Source organism: Heterodontus francisci, unplaced genomic scaffold, assembly GCF_036365525.1.
Source record: "Heterodontus francisci isolate sHetFra1 unplaced genomic scaffold, sHetFra1.hap1 HAP1_SCAFFOLD_780, whole genome shotgun sequence".
Lineage (NCBI taxonomy): Eukaryota > Metazoa > Chordata > Chondrichthyes > Heterodontiformes > Heterodontidae > Heterodontus > Heterodontus francisci.
The window spans coordinates 206,221-225,401 of NW_027140779.1; the positions used below are offsets into that span (position 1 = coordinate 206,221).

General features: G+C 50.1%; 1 protein-coding gene across 1 annotated transcript in view; it reads left to right on the forward strand.

Moving 5' to 3' along the window:
* Nucleotides 1–18,790, forward strand: part of LOC137360935 (CCAAT/enhancer-binding protein epsilon-like) — a 56,074-nt gene extending 37,284 nt beyond the window's left edge. The window contains exon 2 of the mRNA XM_068026040.1: nucleotides 11,431–18,790. Within this exon, the coding sequence (XP_067882141.1) occupies nucleotides 11,431–11,754 (324 nt within the window). The 3' untranslated portion in view covers nucleotides 11,755–18,790. The remainder of the gene's footprint in view (nucleotides 1–11,430) is intronic.
* The last annotated feature ends 391 nt before the right edge of the window (nucleotides 18,791–19,181 follow it).

The following is a 19,181-nucleotide window of genomic DNA, read 5'->3' on the forward strand; positions in this document are numbered from 1 at the left end:
CCCTATCTCTGTAACCTCCTCCAGCCCCAAGAATCCTCCCTATCTCTTGAACCTCCTCATGTCTCTACAACCCTCCCTATCTCTGGAACTCCTCCAGCCTCTACAACCCTCCCTATCTCTGTAACCTCCTCCAGCCTCTACAACCCTCCCTATCTCTGTAACCTCCTCCAGTCCCTACCAACCTCCCTATCTCTGTAACCTCCTCCAGTCCCTACAACCCTCCATATCACTGTAACCTCCTCCAGCCCCGACAACCCTCCCTATCTCTGTAACCTCCTCCAGCCCCTACAACCCTCCCTATCTCTGTAACCTCCTCCAGCCCCTAGAATCCTCCCTATCTCTGGAACCTCCTCCAGCCTCTACACCCCTCCCTATCTCTGTAACCCCCTCCATTCCCTACAACCCTCCCTATCTCTGTAACCTCCTCCAGCCCCTAGAATCCTCCCTATCTCTGTAACCTCCTCCAGCCTCTATACCCCTCCCTATCTCTGTAACCTCCTCCAGTCCCTACAAACCTCCCTATCTCTGTAACCTCCTGCAGCCTCTACACCCCTCCCTATCTCTGTAACCTCCTCCAGCCCCTACAACCCTCCCTATCTCTGTAACTTACTCCAGTCCCGATAACCCTCCCTATCTCTGTAACCTCCTCCAGTCCCTACAACCCTCCCTATCTCTGTAACCTCCTCCAGCCCCAACAACCCTCCCTATCTCTGTAACTTACTCCACTCCCTGTAATCCTCCCTATCTCTGTAACCTCCTCCAGCCTCTACACCCCTCCCTATCTCTGTAACCTCCTCCAGTCCCTGCAACCCTCCCTGTCTCTGTAACCTCCTCCAGCCGCTAGAATCCTCTCTATCTCTGTAACCATCTCCAGCCCCGACAACCCTCGCAATCTCTGCAACCTCCTCCAGCTCCTGCAACCCTCCCTATCTCTTCAACCTCCACCAGACCCTACAACCCTCCCTATCTCTGTAACCTCCTCCAGCCCCTGCAATCCTCCCTGTCTCTGTAACCTCCTCCAGCCTCTATACCCCTCCCTATCTCTTCAACCTCCTCCAGACCCTGCAACCCTCCCTATCTCTGTAACCTCCTCCAGCCTCTATACCCCTCCCTATCTCTTCAATCGGCTCCAGCCCCTACTAATCTCCCAATCTTTGCAACCTCCTCCAGTCCCGACAACCCTCCCTATCTCTGTTACCTCCTCCAGTCCCGACATCCCTCCCTATCTCTGTAAACTCCTCCAGCCCCTACAACCCTCCCATTCTCTGCAACCTCCTCCAGTCCCGACAACCCTCCCTATCTCTGTAACCTCCTCCAGTCCCGACATCCCTCCCTATCTCTGTAACCTCCTCCAGCCCCTACAACCCTCCCATTCTCTGCAACCTCCTCCAGTCCCGACAGCCCTCCCTATCTCTGTAACCTCCTCCAGTCCCTACAACCCTCCCTATCTCTGTAACCTCCTGCAGCCCCTAGAATCCTCCCTATCTCTGTAACCTCCTCCAGCCCCTACAACCCTCCCTATCTCTTGTAACCTCCTCCAGCCCCTAGAATCCTCCCTATCTCTGTAACCTCCTCCAGCCTCTACACCCCTCCCTATCTCTGTAACCTCCTCCATTCCCTACAAACCTCCCTATCTCTGGAACCTCCTCCAGCCCCTAGAATCCTCCCTATCTCTGTAACCTCCTCCAGCCCCTACAACCCTCCCTATCTCTGTAACTTACTCCAGTCCCTATAACCCTCCCTATCTCTGTAACCACCTCCAGTCCCTACAACCCTCCCTATCTCTGTAACCTCCTCCAGCCCCTGCAACCCTCCTATCTCTGTAACTTACTCCAGTCCCTATAACCCTCCCTATCTCTGTAAACTCCTCCAGCCCCTACAACCCTCCCTATCTCTGGAAACTCCTCCAGCCCCTACAACCCTCCCTATCTCTAACTTCCTCCAGCCCCAACAACCCTCCCTATTCTGTAAACTCCTCCAGCCCCGACAACCCTCCCGATTTCTGTAACCTCCTCCAGCCCCTACAACCCTCCCTATCTCTGTAACTTACTCCAGTCCCTATAACCCTCCCTATCTCTGTAACCACCTCCAGTCCCTACAACCCTCCCTATCTCTGTAACCTCCTCCAGCCCCTGCAACCCTCCTATCTCTGTAACTTACTCCAGTCCCTATAACCCTCCCTATCTCTGTAACCTCCTCCAGCCTCGACACCCCTCCCTATCTCTGTAACCTCCTCCAGTCCCTGCAACCCTCCCTGTCTCTGTAAACTCCTCCAGCCCCTAGAATCCTCTCTATCTCTGTAACCTTCTCCAGCCCTGACAACCCTCGCTATCTCTGCAACCTCCTCCAGCCCCTGCAACCCTCCCTATCTCTTCAACCTCCTCCAGACCCTACAACCCTCCCTATCTCTGTAACCTCCTCCAGCCCCTGCAATCCTCCCTGTCTCTGTAACCTCCTCCAGCCTCTATACCCCTCCCTATCTCTTCAACCTCCTCCAGACCCTGCAACCCTCCCTATCTCTGTAACCTCCTCCAGCCACTATACCCCTCCTTATCTCTTCAATCTGCTCCAGACCCTACAACTCTCGCTATCTCTGTAACCTCCTCCCGCCCCTACAACTCTCCCAATCTCTGCAACCTCCTCCAGTCCCTGCAACCCTCCCTATCTCTGTAACCTCCTCCAGCCCCTACAACCCTCCCTATCTCTGTAACCTCCTCCAGCCCCTACAACCCTCCCATTCTCTGCAACCTCCTCCAGCCCCTACAATCCTCCCTATCTCTGTAACCTCCTCCAGCCCCTCCAACTCTCCCAATCTCTGCAACCTCCTCCAGTCCCTGCAACCCTCCCTTTCTCTGTAACCTCCTCCAGCCCCTACAACCCTCCCTGTCTCTGTAACCTCCTCCAGCCCCTACAACCCTCCCTATCTCTGTAACCTCCTCCAGCCCCTACAACCCTCCCTATCTCTGTAACCTCCTCCAGCCTCTACAGGAAGACAGATGGAGGGCGCTAGAGTAATTTATATTATTTGATATTAAGATATTTCAAAACATTAGTTTGGGCGGCTCAGTGGTTAGCACCGCAGCCTCACAGCTCCAGTGACCCGGGTTCGATTCTGGGTCCTGCCTGTGTGGAGTTTGCAAGTTCTCCCTGTGACCGCGTGGGTTTTCGCTGGGTGCTCCGGTTTCCTCCACAGCCAAAGACTTGCAGGTTGATAGGTAAATTGGCCATTATAAATTGCCCCTAGTGTAGGTAGGTGGTAGGAGAATGGTGGGGATGTGGTCGGGAATATGGGATTAACGTAGGATTTGTATAAATGGGTGATTGTTGGTCAGCACAGACTCGGTGGGCCGAAGGGCCTGTTTCAGTGCTGTATCTCTCTATGGCTCTATAAAGGGTTAAGTCATGGCAGGAGAGCTCAAAGCCGTGGTGTGCTCCTCGTGCTCCATGTCAGAAGCCGGGAACATTTCCAGTGCCCGGGACCAGCATGTGTGCAGGAAGTGTCTCCAGCTGCAGCTCCTGGAAGCCCGGGTTTCAGAGCTGGAACGGCAGTTGGGCACATTTTGGTGCATCCACGAGGCGGAGAGTATCATGGATAGCACATATAGAGAGGTGGTCACACTGCAAGCTCAGTCCCCACAGGCAGGAGGGGAATGGGTGACCACCAGGCAGAGCAAGAGGTCTAGGCAGGCAGTGCAGGAATCTCCTGTGGCTATTCCCCTGCAAAACAGATATACTGTTTTGAATACTGTTGGGGGGAATGGCCTCTCAGAGGAAAGCAGTAACAGCCCAATTCGTTGCACCACGGTTGGCTCTGCTGCACAGGGGAGGAGTAAAAAGTGTGGAAATGCAATAGTTACAGGGGATTCAATTGTAAGGGGAATAGATAGGTGTTTTTGTGGCCGCAAAAGAGACTCCAGGATGGTATGTTGTCTCCCTGGTGTGAGGGTCAAGGATGTCTCAGAGCAGTTACAGGACATTCTGAAGGGGGAGGGTGAACAGCCAGTGGTCGTGGTACACATTGGTACAAACAACATAGGTTAAAAAAAAGGATGAGGTCCTAAAAGCAGAACATAGGGAGCTAGGAAGTAAGTTGAAAAGTAGGACCTGAAAGGTAGTGATCTCAGGATTAATACCAGTGCCACGTGTTAGTCAGAGTAGAAATAGCAGGATATATCAGATGAATACGTGGCTGAAGAGATGGTGTGAGGGGGAGGGTTTTAGATTCCTGGGACATTGGGACCGGTTCTGGGGGAGGTGGGACCAGTACAAACTGGACAGGTTACACCTGGGCAGGACCGGGACTGATGTCCGAGGGGGAGTATTTGCTAGAGTGGTTGGGGAGGGTTTAAACTAAAATGGCAGGGGGATGGGAACCTTTGCAAGGAGTCAGAGGAGGGGGATCAAAGACAAGAACAAAAGACAGTAAAGGGAATAAGAAAAGTGATAGGCAGAGAAATCAAGGGCCAGAATCAAACAGGGACACAGTGAAAAATATTGGGAAGGGGACAAGTAATGTTAAAAAGACAAGCCTTAAGGCTTTGTGCCTTAAAGCGTGGAGCATTCGCAATAAAGTGGATGAATTAATCGCGCAAATAGATGTAAACGGGTATGATATAGTCAGGATTACAGAGACATGGCGGCAGGGTGACCAGGGATGGGAAATGAACATCCAGGGATATTTAGTATTTAGGAAGGACAGACAAAAAGCGAAAGGCGGTGGAGTTGCATTGCTGGTTAAAGAGGAAATTAACGCAATAGTGAGGAAAGATATTAGCTCTGATGATGTGGAATCTGTATAGGTAGAGCTGAGAAATACTGAGGGGCAAAAAACGTTAGTGGGGTTGTATATAGACCCCCAAACTGTGGTGGTGATGGGAATGGCATTAAACAGGAAATTAGAGACGCATGCGATAAAGGAACATCTGTAATTATGGGTGACTTTAATCTGCATATAGATTGGGCAAATCAAATTAGTCACAACACCGGAGAGGAGGAATTCTTGGAGTGTATATGGGATGGTTTTCTGGACCAATACGTTGAGGAACCAACTAGAGAACAGGCCATCCTGGACTTGGTATTGTGTAATGAGAGAGGAATAATTGACAATCTAGTTGTGCGAGACCCCTTGAGGATGAGCGACCATAATATGATAGAATTCTTCATCAAGATGGAGAGTGACGTAGTTGATTCTGAGACTAGGGTCCTGAATCTTAGTAAAGGAAACTACGAAAGTATGAGGCACAAGTTGGCCATGACGGATTGGGAAACGTTACTTAAAGGGATGACGGTGGATAGGCGATTGTAAACATTTAAAGAACACATGGATGAACTGCAACAATTGTTTATCCCTGTCTGGCGCAAAAGTAAAATGGGAAAGGTAGCCAAACCATGGCTTACAAGGGAAATTAGAGATAGCATAAGATCCAAGGAAGAGGCATATAAATTTGCCAGGAAAAAACAACAGACCTGAGGATTGGGAGCAGTTTAGAATTCAGCAAAGGAGGACCAAAGGATTGATTAAGAAGGGGAAAATAGAGTACGAGAGTAAGCTTGCGGGGAATATAAAAACTGACTGTAAAAGTTTCTATAGGTATGTGAAAAGAAAAATATTGGTGAAGACAAATGTAGGTCCCTTACAGTCAAAAACGGGAATTTATTATGGGGAATAAAGAAATGTCTGACCAACTAAATGCATACTTTGGGTCTGTCTTCACAAAGGAGGACACAAATATCATACCAGAAATGTTGGGGAACACAGGGTTTAGTGAGAGAGAGGAACTGAAAGAAAACAGTATTAGTAGAGAAATGGTGTTGGGGAAATTGATGGGATTGAAGGCCGATAAATCCCCAGGGCCTGATGGTCTACATTCCAGAGTACTTAAGGAAGTGGCCCTAGAAATAGTGGATGCATTGGTGGTCATCTTCCAAGATTCTATAGACATAGAACATTACAGCGCAGTACAGGCCCTTCAGCCCTCGATGTTGCGCCGACCTGTGAAACCATCTGACCTACACTATTCCATTTTCATCCATATGTCTATCCAATGACCACTTAAATGCCTTAACGTTGGCGTGTCTACTACTGTTGCAGGCAGGGCGTTCCACGCCCCTACTACTCTCTGTGTAAAGAAACTACCTCTGACATCTGTCCTATATCTATCACCCCTCAACTTAAAGCTATGTCCCCTCGTGTTTGCCATCACCATCCGAGGAAAAAGACTCTCACTATCCACCCTATCTAACCCTCTGATTATCTTATATGTCTCTATTAAGTCACCTCTTCTCCTCCTTCTCTCTAACGAAAACAACCTCAAGTCCCTCAGCCTTTCCTCGTAAGACCTTCCCTCCATACCAGGCAACATCCTCGTAAATCTCCTCTGCACCCTTTCCAAAGCTTCCACATCCTTCCTATAATGCGGTGACCAGAACTGCACGCAATACTCCAGGTGCGGTCTCACCAGAGTTTTGTACAGCTGCAGCATGACCTCGTGGCTCCGAAACTCGATCCCCCTACTAATAAAAGCTAACACACCATATGCCTTCTTAACAGCTCTATTAACCAGGGATTTATGTACCTGGACACCAAGATCTCTCTGCTCATCTACACTACCAAGAATCTTCCCATTAGCCCAGTACTCTGCATTCCTGTTACTCCTTCCAGAGTGAATCACCTCACATTTTTCCGCATTAAACTCCATTTGCCATCTCTCAGCCCAGCTCTGCAGCCTATCTATGTCCCTCTGTAACCTACAACATCCTTCGGCACTATCCACAACTCCACTGACCTTCGTGTCATCCGCAAATTTACGAACCCACCCTTCTACACCCTCTTCCAGGTCATTTATAAAAATGACAAACAGCAGTGGCCCCAAAACAGATCCTTGCGGTACACCACTAGTAACTAAACTCCAGGATGAACATTTGCCATCAACCACCACCCTCTGTCTTCTTTCAGCTAGCCAATTTCTGATCCAAAGCTCTAAATCACCTTCAACCCCATACTTCCGTATTTTCTGCAATAGCCTACCGTGGGGAACCTTATCAAACGCCTTACTGAAATCCATATACACCACATCCACTGCTTTACTCTCATCCACCTGTTTGGTCACCTTGTCAAAAAACTCAATAAGGTTTGTGAGGCACGACCTACCCGTCACAAAACCGTGCTGACTATCGCAAATGAACTTATTCTTTTCAAGATGATTATAAATCCTATCTCTTATAACCTTTTCCAACATTTTACCCACAACCGAAGTAAGGCTCACAGGTCTATAATTACCAGGGCTGTCTCTACTCCCCTTCTTGAACAAGGGGACAACATTTGCTATCCTCCAGTCTTCCGGCACTATTCCTGTCGACAATGACGACATAAAAATCAAGGACAAAGGCTCTGCAATCTCCTCCCTTGCTTCCCAGAGAATCCTAGGATAAATCCCATCTGGCCCAGGGGACTTATCTATTTTCACACTTTCCAAAATTGCTAACAACTCCTCCTTGTGAACCTCAATCCCATCTAGCCTAGTAGTCTGTATCTCAGTATTCTCCTCGACAACATTTTCTTTCTCTACTGTAAATACTGACGCAAAATATTCATTTAACGCTTCCCCTATCTCCTCCGATTCCACACACAACTTCCCACTACTATCCTTGATTGGCCCTAATCTAACTCTAGTCATTCTTTTATTCCTGATATACCTATAGAAAGCCTTAGGGTTTTCTTTGATCCTATCCGCCAATGACTTCTCGTGTCCTCTCCTTGCTCTTCTTATCTCTCCCTTTAGATCCTTCCTGGCTAGCTTGTAACTCTCAAGCGCCCTAACTGAGCCTTCACGTCTCATCCTAACATAAGCCTTCTTCTTCCTCTTGACAAGCTCTTCAACTTCTTTAGTAAACCACGTCTCCCTCGCTCGACAACTTCCTCCCTGCCTGACAGGTACATACTTATCAAGGACACGCAGTAGCTGCTCCTTGAATAAGCTCCACATTTCGATTGTTCCCATCCCCTGCAGTTTCCTTCCCCATCCTACACATCCTAAATCTTGCCTAATCGCATCATAATTTCCTTTCCCCCAGCTATAATTCTTGCCCTGCGGTATATACCTGTCCCTGCCCATCGCTAAGGTAAACCTAACCGAATTGTGGTCACTATCACCAAAGTGCTCACCTACATCTAAATCTAACACCTGGCCGGGTTCATTACCCAGTACCAAATCCAATGTGGCATCGCCCCTGGTTGGCCTGTCTACATACTGTGTCAGAAAACCCTCCTGCACACACTGGACAAAAACAGACCCATCTAAAGTACTCGAACTATAGTATTTCCAGACAATATTTGGAAAGTTAAAGTCCCCCATAACAACTACCCTGTTACTCTCGCTCCTGTCGAGAATCATCTTCGCTATCCTTTCCTCTACATCTCTGGAACTATTTGGAGGTCTATAGAAAACTCCCAACAGGGTGACCTCTCCTCTCCTGTTTCTAACCTCGGCCCATACTACCTCAGTAGACGAGTCCTCAAACGTCCTTTCTGCCGCTGTAATACTTTCCTTGATTAACAATGCCACACCCCCCCCTCTTTTACCATCTTCTCTGTTCTTAGTGAAACATCTAAATCCCAGAACCTGCAACATCCATTCCTGCCCCAGCTCTACCCATGTCTCCGAAATGGCCACTACATCGAGATCCCAGGTACCAACCCATGCTGCAAGCTCACCCACCTTATTCCGGATGCTCCTGGCGTTGAAGTAGACACATTTTAAACCAAGTTCTTGCTTGCCAGTGCCCTCTTGCGTCCTTATAACCTTATCCCTGACCTCACTACTCTCAACATCCTGTACACTGGAACTACAATTTAGGTTCCCATCCCCCTGCTGAATTAGTTTAAACCCCCCCGAAGAGCACTAGCAAATCTCCCCCCCAGGATATTGGTACCCCTCTGGTTCAGGTGAAGACCATCCTGTTTGTAGAGGTCCCACCTACCCCAGAAAGAGCCCCAATTATCCAGGAAACCAAAACCCTCCCTCCTACACCATCCCTGCAGCCACGTGTTCAACTCCTCTCTCTCCCTATTCCTCACTTCGCTAGCACGTGGCACAGGCAACAACCCAGAGATAACAACTCTGTTTGTTCTCGCTCTAAGCTTCCACCCTAGCTCCCTGAATTTCTGCCTTAAATCCCCATCTGTCTTCCTACCTATGTCGTTGGTGCCTATGTGTACCACGACTTGGGGCTGCTCCCCCTCCCCCTTAAGGATCCCAAAAACACGATCGGAGACATCACGTACCCTGGCACCTGGGAGGCAACACACCAACCGTGAGTCTCTCTCGTTCCCACAAAACCTCCTATCTATTCCCCTAACTATGGAGTCCCCAATGACTAATGCTCTGCTCCTCTTACCCCTTCCCTTCTGAGCAACAGGGACAGACTCTGTGCCAGATATCTGTACCCCATTGCTTACCCCTGGTAAGTCGTCCCCCCCAACAGTATCCAAAACGGTATACCTGTTGTTGAGGGAAACGGCCACAGGGGATCCCTGCACTGCCTGCTGGTTCCCTCTCCTTCCCCTGACGGTAACCCATCTACCTACTTCTTTTACCTGAGGTGTGACTGCCTCCCGATAACTCCTCTCAATAATCCCCTCCGCCTCCCGAATGATCCGAAGTTCCTCCAGCTCCAGCTCCAGTTCCCTAACGCGGTTCTCGAGGAGCTGGAGTTGGGTGCACTTCCCGCAGATGCAGTCAGCAGGGACACCCTTGGCGACCCTTACCTCCCACATTCTGCAGGAGGAACATACAACTGCCTTAACCTCCATTCCCACTATTCTAAATTCCCAAGTTTTTAACCAATCACACGATAAAACAAGAATAGAAATAGAAAAAGCCTTACCTTACCTACACACAACCGAGTCCTTTTTTTTGGTAAGAGGAGGAGGGCGAGTGGGAGACACTACAAGAGTAGTGTCTCGGGTTCAGAAACAGCCCAAATATATAGGTTTCTACTTACCCAGCAGTCCCTGCTCCACCGAAACTCCCGATGAAATTGACTTCCCAGCTGTTCACTCCTCGCTCGCAATGCCTGTGCTCCTGGAAAAGCTGCACAACGAAAAACAAGACTCTGGAACAGTTCCTACAGATTGGAGGGTAGCTAATATAACCCCACTATTTAAAAAGGGAGGTAGAGAGAAAACAGGGAATTACAGACCAGTCAGCCTGACGTCGGTAGTGGGGAAAATTCTAGAGTCCATTATCAAAGATTTTTGTGGCAAAGCACTTAGAGAACAGTGGTAGAATCGGGCAGAGTCAGCATGGATTTACGAAAGGGAAATCATGCTTGACAAATAAGTGGATGTAGTTTATTTGGACTTTCAGAAAGCTTTCGACAGAGTCCCACATAAGAGATTAGCATGTAAAATTAAAGCGCATGGGATTGGGGGTAGTGTATTGTGATGGATAGAAAATGGGTTGGCAGATCGGAAACAAAGAGTAGGGATAAATGGGTCTTTTTCCGAATGACAGGCAGTGACTAGTGGGGTACCGCAGGGATCGGTGCTAAGACCCCAGCTATTCACAATATATATTAATGATTTAGATGAGGGAACTAAATGTAATATTTCCAAATTTGCAGATGACACAAAACTGGGTGGGAGGGTGAGTTGTGAGGAGGATGCAGAGAGGCTTCAGGGTGATTTGGACAAGTTGAGTGAGTGGGCAAATGCATGGCAGATGTAGTATAATGTGGATAAATGTGAGGTTATCCACTTTGGTCGCAAAAACAGGACTTGAGAGTGTAGATGCAGGAAGGATGTTCCCGATGGTGGGGGAGTCCAGAACCAGGGGTCATAGTCTAAGGATACGGGGTAAACCTTTCAGGACTGAGATGAGGAGGAATTTCTTCACCCAGAGAGTGGTGAGCCTGTGGAATTCGCTACCACAGAAAGCAGTTGAGGCCAAAACATTGTATGTTTTCAAGATGGAGTTAGATATAGCTCTTGGGGGCGAAAGGGATCAAAGGATATGGGGGAAAAGCGGAAACAGGTTACTGAGTTGGATGATCCGCCATGATCATAATGAATGGTGGAGCAGGCTCGAAGGGCGGAACGGCCTACTCCTGCTCCTATTTTCGATGTTTATATGTTTCGATGTCACAACCCTCCGTATCTCCATAACCTCCTCCAGCTTCCGACAACCCTCCCTATCTCTGTAACCTCCTCCAGCCCCTACAACCCTCCCTATCTCTGTAACCTCCTCCAGCCCCTACAACCCTCCCTATCTCTGTAACCTCCTCCAGCCCCTACAACCCTCCCTATCTCTGTAACCTCCTCCAGCCCCTACAACCCTCCCTATCAGTCTTCCTCTGTTGAATGTATCCATGTGTCAATGTTGCCTCTTTATGGATTCTGACCCTGAAGTATTACATTTTGTTCCTCTAAAGGGGCCGCTCGCTACGTCTAGCTCGGGGATGCCCTCGGCCCACATGATGAGGGACCGCCCCCTCTCCAGCAGCAAGTCGAAGAAACTGGTTAACAAGGACAGTGTCGAGTACCGCCTGAGGCGGGAGAGGAACAACATTGCAGTTCGCAAGAGCCGGGATAAAGCCAAGCGCCGAAACATGGAGACCCAGCAGAAGGCCATGCAGTTCATGTCAGAGAACGAGAGACTACGTAACAAGGTGGAGCAACTGTCACAGGAGCTAGAGACCCTTCGCGGGCTCTTCAGGCAGATGCCGGAAGGTTCCGGCGTCCACCAGAGGCCGTAGTCGTCGGGGAGGGAGGGTGGCGTGGTGTGGTGGGGAGGGGGCCTATTACCCATTCATGGCCTCCCAATCCCCAAGCAGCTATCTCCCCCCCTCGCACCGCCCTCCACACAATATGTTCAGACCCCAGGGCCTGCAGCGGACCGAGCTCTAGTCTGTCCTCTCGGACAGAGGCTGAGTTACATACAATTGACTGTTACCTCTGGGTGGATTTGTATCAGATCAGATTCCATCTACCTGGGACAATGTAACAGCCTCCCCACTAACCCATTGAAATGGTGCTCAGTGAATCTGCTGGGTTTTGGGGGTTCTGGGTCGTCTGATAATTTTAGTGACTCTGGTGGGATTTCTGTTGCACAGAATGTGGTTTCGTCGGGTGCTTTTCTGTTGCGACAAGTGGGGTTTAACGGTTGAGGTACTTTATTTTTCCATTTTGCATATCAGTGGGGTTGTGATGTGTTCTGTTGGGTGGTGATGGGTTCTGTTGGGTTCTGTTGTGTTCTGTTGAGTTGTTTTGTGTTCTGTTGCGTTGTCTTGTGTTCTGTTGGGTTGTGGTGGGTTCTGTTGGGTTGTGATGTGTTCTGTTGGGTGGTGGTGAGTTCTTTTGGGTTCTGTTGTGTTCTATTGAGTTGTTTTGTGTTCTGTTGCGTTGTCTTGTGTTCTGTTGGGTTGTGGTGGGTTCTGTTGGGTTCTGTTGTGTTCTGTTGGGTTGTCTTGTGTCCTGGTGTATTCTTTTGTGTTCTGTTGTATTCTGGTGGCTTGTGGTGTGTTCTGTTGGGTTCTGTTGTGTTGTGGTGGGTTCTGTTGTGTTGTGGTGGGTTGTGGTGTGTTCTGTTGGGTTCTGTTGTGTTGTGGTGGGTTCTGTTGTGTTGTGGTGGGTTGCGGTGTGTTCTGTTGGGTTCTGTTAAGTTGTGGTGTGTTCTGTTGTGTTCTGTTACGTTGTGTGTTCTGCTGGGTTCTGTTGAGTCATGGTGTGTTTTGTTGGATTCTGTTGCGTTGTGGTGTGTTCTGTTGGGTTCTGTTGTGTTGTGGTGGGTTCTGTTGTGTTCTGGTGGGTTGCGGTGTGTTCTGTTGGGTTCTGTTAAGTTGTGGTGTGTTCTGGTGTGTTCTGTTGCATTGTAGTGTGTTCTGCTGGGTTCTGTTGTGTTCTGTTGAGCTGTGGTGTGTTCTGCTGGGTTGTGGTGTGTTCTGTTGAATTGTGATTGGCTCCTCTGGGTTGGGATGGGTTCCTTTGGGTCCAATTTCAATGAGGTCTTGTTCAGTCAGATAATACTGTATTTAACGTTATAACAGATGGAGGGATAAATGTTTCCATCTTTTATCACGTGACAGCACTTGGCTCCCAGGAGACTGGGAGCACATCATTGCAGGCCAAGCTTATGTACGATAAATATATGTTGACAAGGACTCTGATGCTTTAGTAAGCCCATTCCAGTGACAATGCGGAAAAACGGGTTGTAGCTACGGCCAGGGCTTTTTGCAACTGGTTTGTTTGAGTTTGTTGCTGGGATATCCCCTCCCAGCTCCCCACCCCCACCCCCACCCCCGACCCCCACCCCCACCCCCACCCCCGACCCCCACCCCCAACCCCACCCCCACCCCCGACCCCCACCCCCACCCCCACCCCCGACCCCACCCCCACCCCCATCCCCAACCCCCACCCCACCCCTGACCCCCACCCCCACCCCCACCCCCACCCCCGACCCCACCCCCACCCCCGACCCTCTCACCAGCCCTTTGGTAACTCGATGCATTGGTGACACTGCCTTCCTGTTCAAGACTGAACCCACAGTCCAGGAGAGTTCCTGGGCAGGCTGATCTTGCTCAAAGGAGAGGGAAGGTCAGTAGTGGTTGGGGTTGAGTACGTGTGTGGGAGATGAGGGGAGAGGCCCCCAGATCAAAGTGAGCAATTTCGGGCCTTCTCAAAAGACGATGAGACCTCAGAGCCAGGTTCTTTCACCGTCTTTACCCAGTCTCCCCGGGGGTGTGGGGGAATCACATGATTCCACTGGCATTGCATAAACGGTTATGCAGCATTTCAGGCTGTTTGAGCGCACAGTTTTTCTGCGTTTGGTGAATGTACACAGTTCTCTTTATTACTGTGAGGAGATTTCAGTGACAGAATCATGACAGACAATTGATATCAAGAGTGAACAAATGGAGCTGAATGTCAGACCAGGCCCCAGCTGAATGAATGAATGAATGAATGGATGGGACAGACCTGAGGGAGTTGAGAGGGCCGAGCCCCCTGTTACAAACACAAGCCTGGCCCTCTGCTCCTTTTCACCTCTGCTCCTGTTACTGCTCCGAGGCTGTTCTTAAACCAGTTACAAACCACTGGTCCAGGCCCCACCTGGAGGGTTTGTCTCCAATTCTGGGTCGCCATACATTAAGAAGGATGTTGAGGCCTTGTCGAGGGTGCGGAGGAGATTGTCCAGAATGATCCCAGGGATGAGGGAGTTCAGGGAATGTGGAGAGACTGGGAGAAGCTGGGACTGATCTCCTTGGAGCAGAGAAGGTTAAGAGGAGATTTAATGGAGGCATTCAGCATGACGAGGGGTTTTGATGGAGTAAATGAGGAGAAACTGTTTCGAGGGGCAGGAGGGTGGGTAACCAGAGGGACACAGATTGAAGATAATGGGTAAAAGAACCAGAGGGGGAGATGAGGAGAAATGTTTTTACACAGTGAGTTGTTGTGATCTGGAAGGTTCTGTCTGAAAGGGCAGTGGAAGCAGATTCTATAGGAACGTTCAACAGGGAATTGGGGAATTACTGGAAGGGGAAAAATAACAGCTATAAACTGAGCATGGGACTAATTGGGAAGCTCTTTCAAAGAGCCAGTACCAACATGATGGGCCAAATGGCCTGCACCTGGGCTGTGTGGGTCTATGATTCTATGTGCTCCGATGGCCCTCGCTGTGCCCTCTCATGTGATTCTGGTGCAGGCAAAGCTTGTAGTCCTTGGCACTTGACCCTTCCTCATATCCAGTGTGGATATCTCCCCACGAAGTAATGGCAAACGGTTTTGATGTGTTACCTTCTGACCTCTGAACTCTGGGTCACCTGGCATTGTGAGCACTGTGTGTTTTTTTTACAAAACTGTGAATCGATGGTTGGTTAAGGTGGGTGTCCCAAGTGTGCAGGAGGTCATTGTCAGGGTCAGACAAGGGTATTGGCTCAAAAGTAACTGGGTAATTTGGGTGGGGGAGGGGCGGTGGAGGGTAGTATCCCAAATGGGCACCGCCTTTGGTGAAAGATAGAACTGGAACCAAATCTTTACACACTTTCAGATTTATTTACAGAGTTAGAGGTTACAAGCAGACATTCCCTAACACTAAACCACAGTTTTCAGTCTGTTCCTATTGATAGGGGCTCAAGTAAATCCCCAGTTAATGCCCAACACCCGTGCACAATTGAACACAATTACTGGAAAATGAACAGAGACTCCAGCTATTCCCCTGGACAACCTCCAAAACCATCTCCCACCATCGGTAAATCTGATCCTCTCCAAAACTAAATTCCACTGGACCCAAGAAACCAAATCCTAACCCTGTTCAGCCATCACCCCATTCCCCCCACCCCACCCCCGCATGCAGTGACCTACACTGGTCCCCGGTTCATTGACGCCTCAATATTCAAATTCTCCCTCCATATATTGAAATCCCTCCATGGCCGTTCCAACCCTCCCTATCTCTGTATCCTCCTCCAGCCCCAACAACCCTCCCTATCTCTGTAACCTCCTCCAGCCCCGACAACCCTCCCTATCTCTGTAACCTCCTCCAGCCCCTACATTCCTCCCTATCTCTGTAACCTCCTCCAGCCCCTACATTCCTCCCTATCTCTGTAACCTCCTCCAGCCCCGACAACCCTCCCTATCTCTGTATCCTCCTCCAGCCCCGACAACCCTCCCTATCTCTGTAACCTCCTGCCGCCCCGACAACACTCCCTATCTCTGTAACCTCCTCCAGTCCCGACAACCCTCCCTATCTTTGTAACTTCCTCCAACCCCTACGACCCTCCCTATCTCTGTAACCCCCTCCAGCCCCTACAACCCTCCCTATCTCTGTAACCTCCTCCAGCCCCTACAACCCTCCCTGTCTCTGTAACCTCTTCCAGCCCCGACAACCCTCCCTATCTTTGTAACTTCCTCCAGCCCCGACAACCCTCCCTATCTCTGTATCCTCCTCCAGCCCCGACAACCCTCCCTATCTCTGTAACCTCCTGCCGCCCCTACAACACTCCCTATCTCTGTAACCTCCTCCAGCCCCTACAACCCTCCCTGTCTCTGTAACCTCTTCCAGCCCCGACAACCCTCCCTATCTCTGTAACCTCCTCCAGCCCCTACAACCCTCCCTATCTCTGTGACCTCCTCCAGCCCCGACAACCCTCCCTATCTCTGTAACCTCCTCCAGCCCCTACAACCCTTCCTATCTCTGTAACCTCCTCCAGCCCTGACAGCTCTCCCTATCTCTGTAACCTCCTCCAGCCCCTATAACCCTCCCTATCTCTGTAACCTCCTCCAGCCCCTACAACCCTCCCTATCTCTGTAACCTCCTCCAGCCCCGACAACCCTCCCTATCGATGTAACCTCCTCCAGCCCCTACAACCCTTCCTATCTCTGTAACCTCCTCCAGCCCTGACAGCTCTCCCTATCTCTGTAAACTCCTCCAGCCCCTATAACCCTCCCTATCTCTGTAACCTCCTCCAGCCTCTACAACCCTCCCTATCTCTGTAACCTCCTCCAGCCCCTACAACCCTCCCTTTCTCTGTAACCTCCTCCAGCCCCGACAACCCTCCCTATCTCTGTAACCTCCTCCAGCCCCTACAACCCTCCCTATCTCTGTAACCTCCTCCAGCCCCTACAACCCTCCCTATCTCTGTAAACTCCTCCAGTCCCTACAACCCTCCCTATCTCTGTAACCTCCTCCAGCCCCTACAACCCTCCCTATCTCTGTAAACTCCTCCAGTCCCTACAACCCTCCCTATCTCTGTAACCTCCTCCAGCCCCTACAACCCTCCCTATCTCTGTAACCTCCTCCAGCCCCTACAACCCTCCCTATCTCTCTAACCTCCTCCAACCCTCCCTATCTCTCTAACCTCCTCCAGCCCCTACAACCCTCCGAGATCTCTGCGTTCCTCCAATTCCGGCCTCTTGACCATCCCCCGATTCCCATCGCTCCACCATTGGCGGCCGTGCCTTCAGCTGCCTGGGGCCCTAAGCTCTGGAATTCCCTCCCTAAACCTCTCCACCTCTCTCTCTCTCCTCCTTTAAGACGCTCCGAAAAACCGATCTCTTTGACCGAACTATCGGTCACCTGTCCTGAATATCTCCGTTTGAGACTTGGGGTCACAGTGCTGCCCCATTGGTTGCCACAGTTCATCGACACACCCATGCACAGGTCAGAAGCCTTTGTGACACCCACCTTTTAACCACAAGTCATGTTATACTGTAGACACTCATGATGCTAACAGTCCTTATGAAGTAGAGTCCTCTGATATACTATGAGGTCTGTTACTCCATACATGAGGCGGAGATCAGCTAATTTTTTCTCAGGACGACAGGGGAAAACCCTCCGCTGGCTGGAGTCATACCTAGCGCAAAGGAAGATGTTTGTGGTTGTTGGAGGTCAATCATCTCAGTCCCAGGTCATCACTGCAGGAGTTCCTCAGGGTAGTGTCCTGGGCCCAACCATCTTCAGCTGCTTCATCAATGACCTTCCTTCAATCATAAGGTCAGAATATGGGGATGTTCGCTGATGATTGCACAATGTTCAGCACCATTCGTGACTCCTCAGATACTGAAGCAGTCCATGTAGAAATGCAACAAGACCTGGACAATATCCAGGCTTGGGCTGTTAAGTGGCAAGTAACATTCACACCACACAAGTGCCAGGCAATGACCATCTCCAACAAGAGAGAATCTAACCATCTCCCCTTGACATTCAACGGCATTACCATCGCTGAATCCCCCACTATCAACATCCTAGGGGCTACCATTGACCAGAAACTGAACTGGAGTAGCCATATAAATACCGTGGCTACAAGAGCAGGTCAAAGACCAGGAATCCTGAGGCGAGTAAGTCACCTCCTGACTCCCCAAAGCCTGTCCACCATCTACAAGGCACAAGTCAGGAGTGTGATGGAATACTCTCCACTTGTCTGGGTGGGTGCAGCTCCAACAACACTCAAGAAGCTTGACACCATCCAGGACAAAGCAGCCCACTTGATTGGCACCCCATCTACAAACATTCACTCCCTCCACCACCGACACACAGTGACAGCAGTGTGTACCATCTACAAGATGCACTGCAGCAACGCACCAAGGCTCCTTAGACAGCACCTTCCAAACCCGCGACCTCTACCAACTAGAAGGACAAGGGCAGCAAATACATGGGAACATCACCACCTGCAAGTTCCCCTCCAAGTCACACACCATCCTGACTTGGAACTATATCACCGTTCCTTCACTGTCACTGGGTCAAAATCCTGGAACTCCCTTCCTAACAGCACTGTGGGTGTATCTACCCCACATGGACTGCAGCGGTTCAAGAAGGCAGCTCACCACCACCTTCTCAATGGCAATTAGGGATGGGTAATAAATGCTGGCCTGGCCAGTGACGCCCACATCCCATGAATGAATAAAAAGAGAAAGTGAGAACTCTCGGTTTTCTAAGCATGAGCCACATTTGGTAAATGAAAAGTGTGGAAGCTGAGACAAATTGGTGCTATTTTTAATGGCCCCCAATGGGGTCAGGGGTTGTTGTGGGAGGGTGAAGGACCGATGAATGTTTTTGAGGGAGTGAGAGAAAGGCAGTCCTGAGAAAATATATTCCTGAATACTCGCTCCCCGTATGGTGTCAAGAAAAATCATTTCTAACAATTGTTAAACAGATGTGTTAGTGCTGTTTGTGTTTCCCTGTGAACTTATTTAAAGTCCGAGATTTATTTATTGCAAGCCTTGATCTGTGACCTGCTACCATGAATATCGAAATGCTTTTGGTTATCTTCACCGATTTGAAATAAAGACTATTTTTCTCTCCATCTTGGCAATGAAGTCATTTATCATTCTTTCAGTCCCCCTTGGGCACGTATGCCCACTCCAACTGCAGGGCAGGTCGCTCGCCCACTCCAACTGCAGGGCAGGTCGCTCGCCCTCTCCAACTGCAGGGCATGTCGCTCGCCCACTCCAACTGCAGGGCAGGTCGCTCGCCCTCTCCAACTGCAGGGCATGTCGCTCGCCCACTCCAACTGCAGGGCAGGTCGCTCGCCCACTCCAACTGCAGGGCATGTCGCTCGCCCACTCCAACTGCAGGGCAGGTCGCTCGCCCACTCCAACTGCACGGCAGGTCGCTCGCCCACTCCAACTGCAGGGCAGGTCGCACGCCCACTCCAACTGCACGGCAGGTCGCTCGCCCTCTCCAACTGCAGGG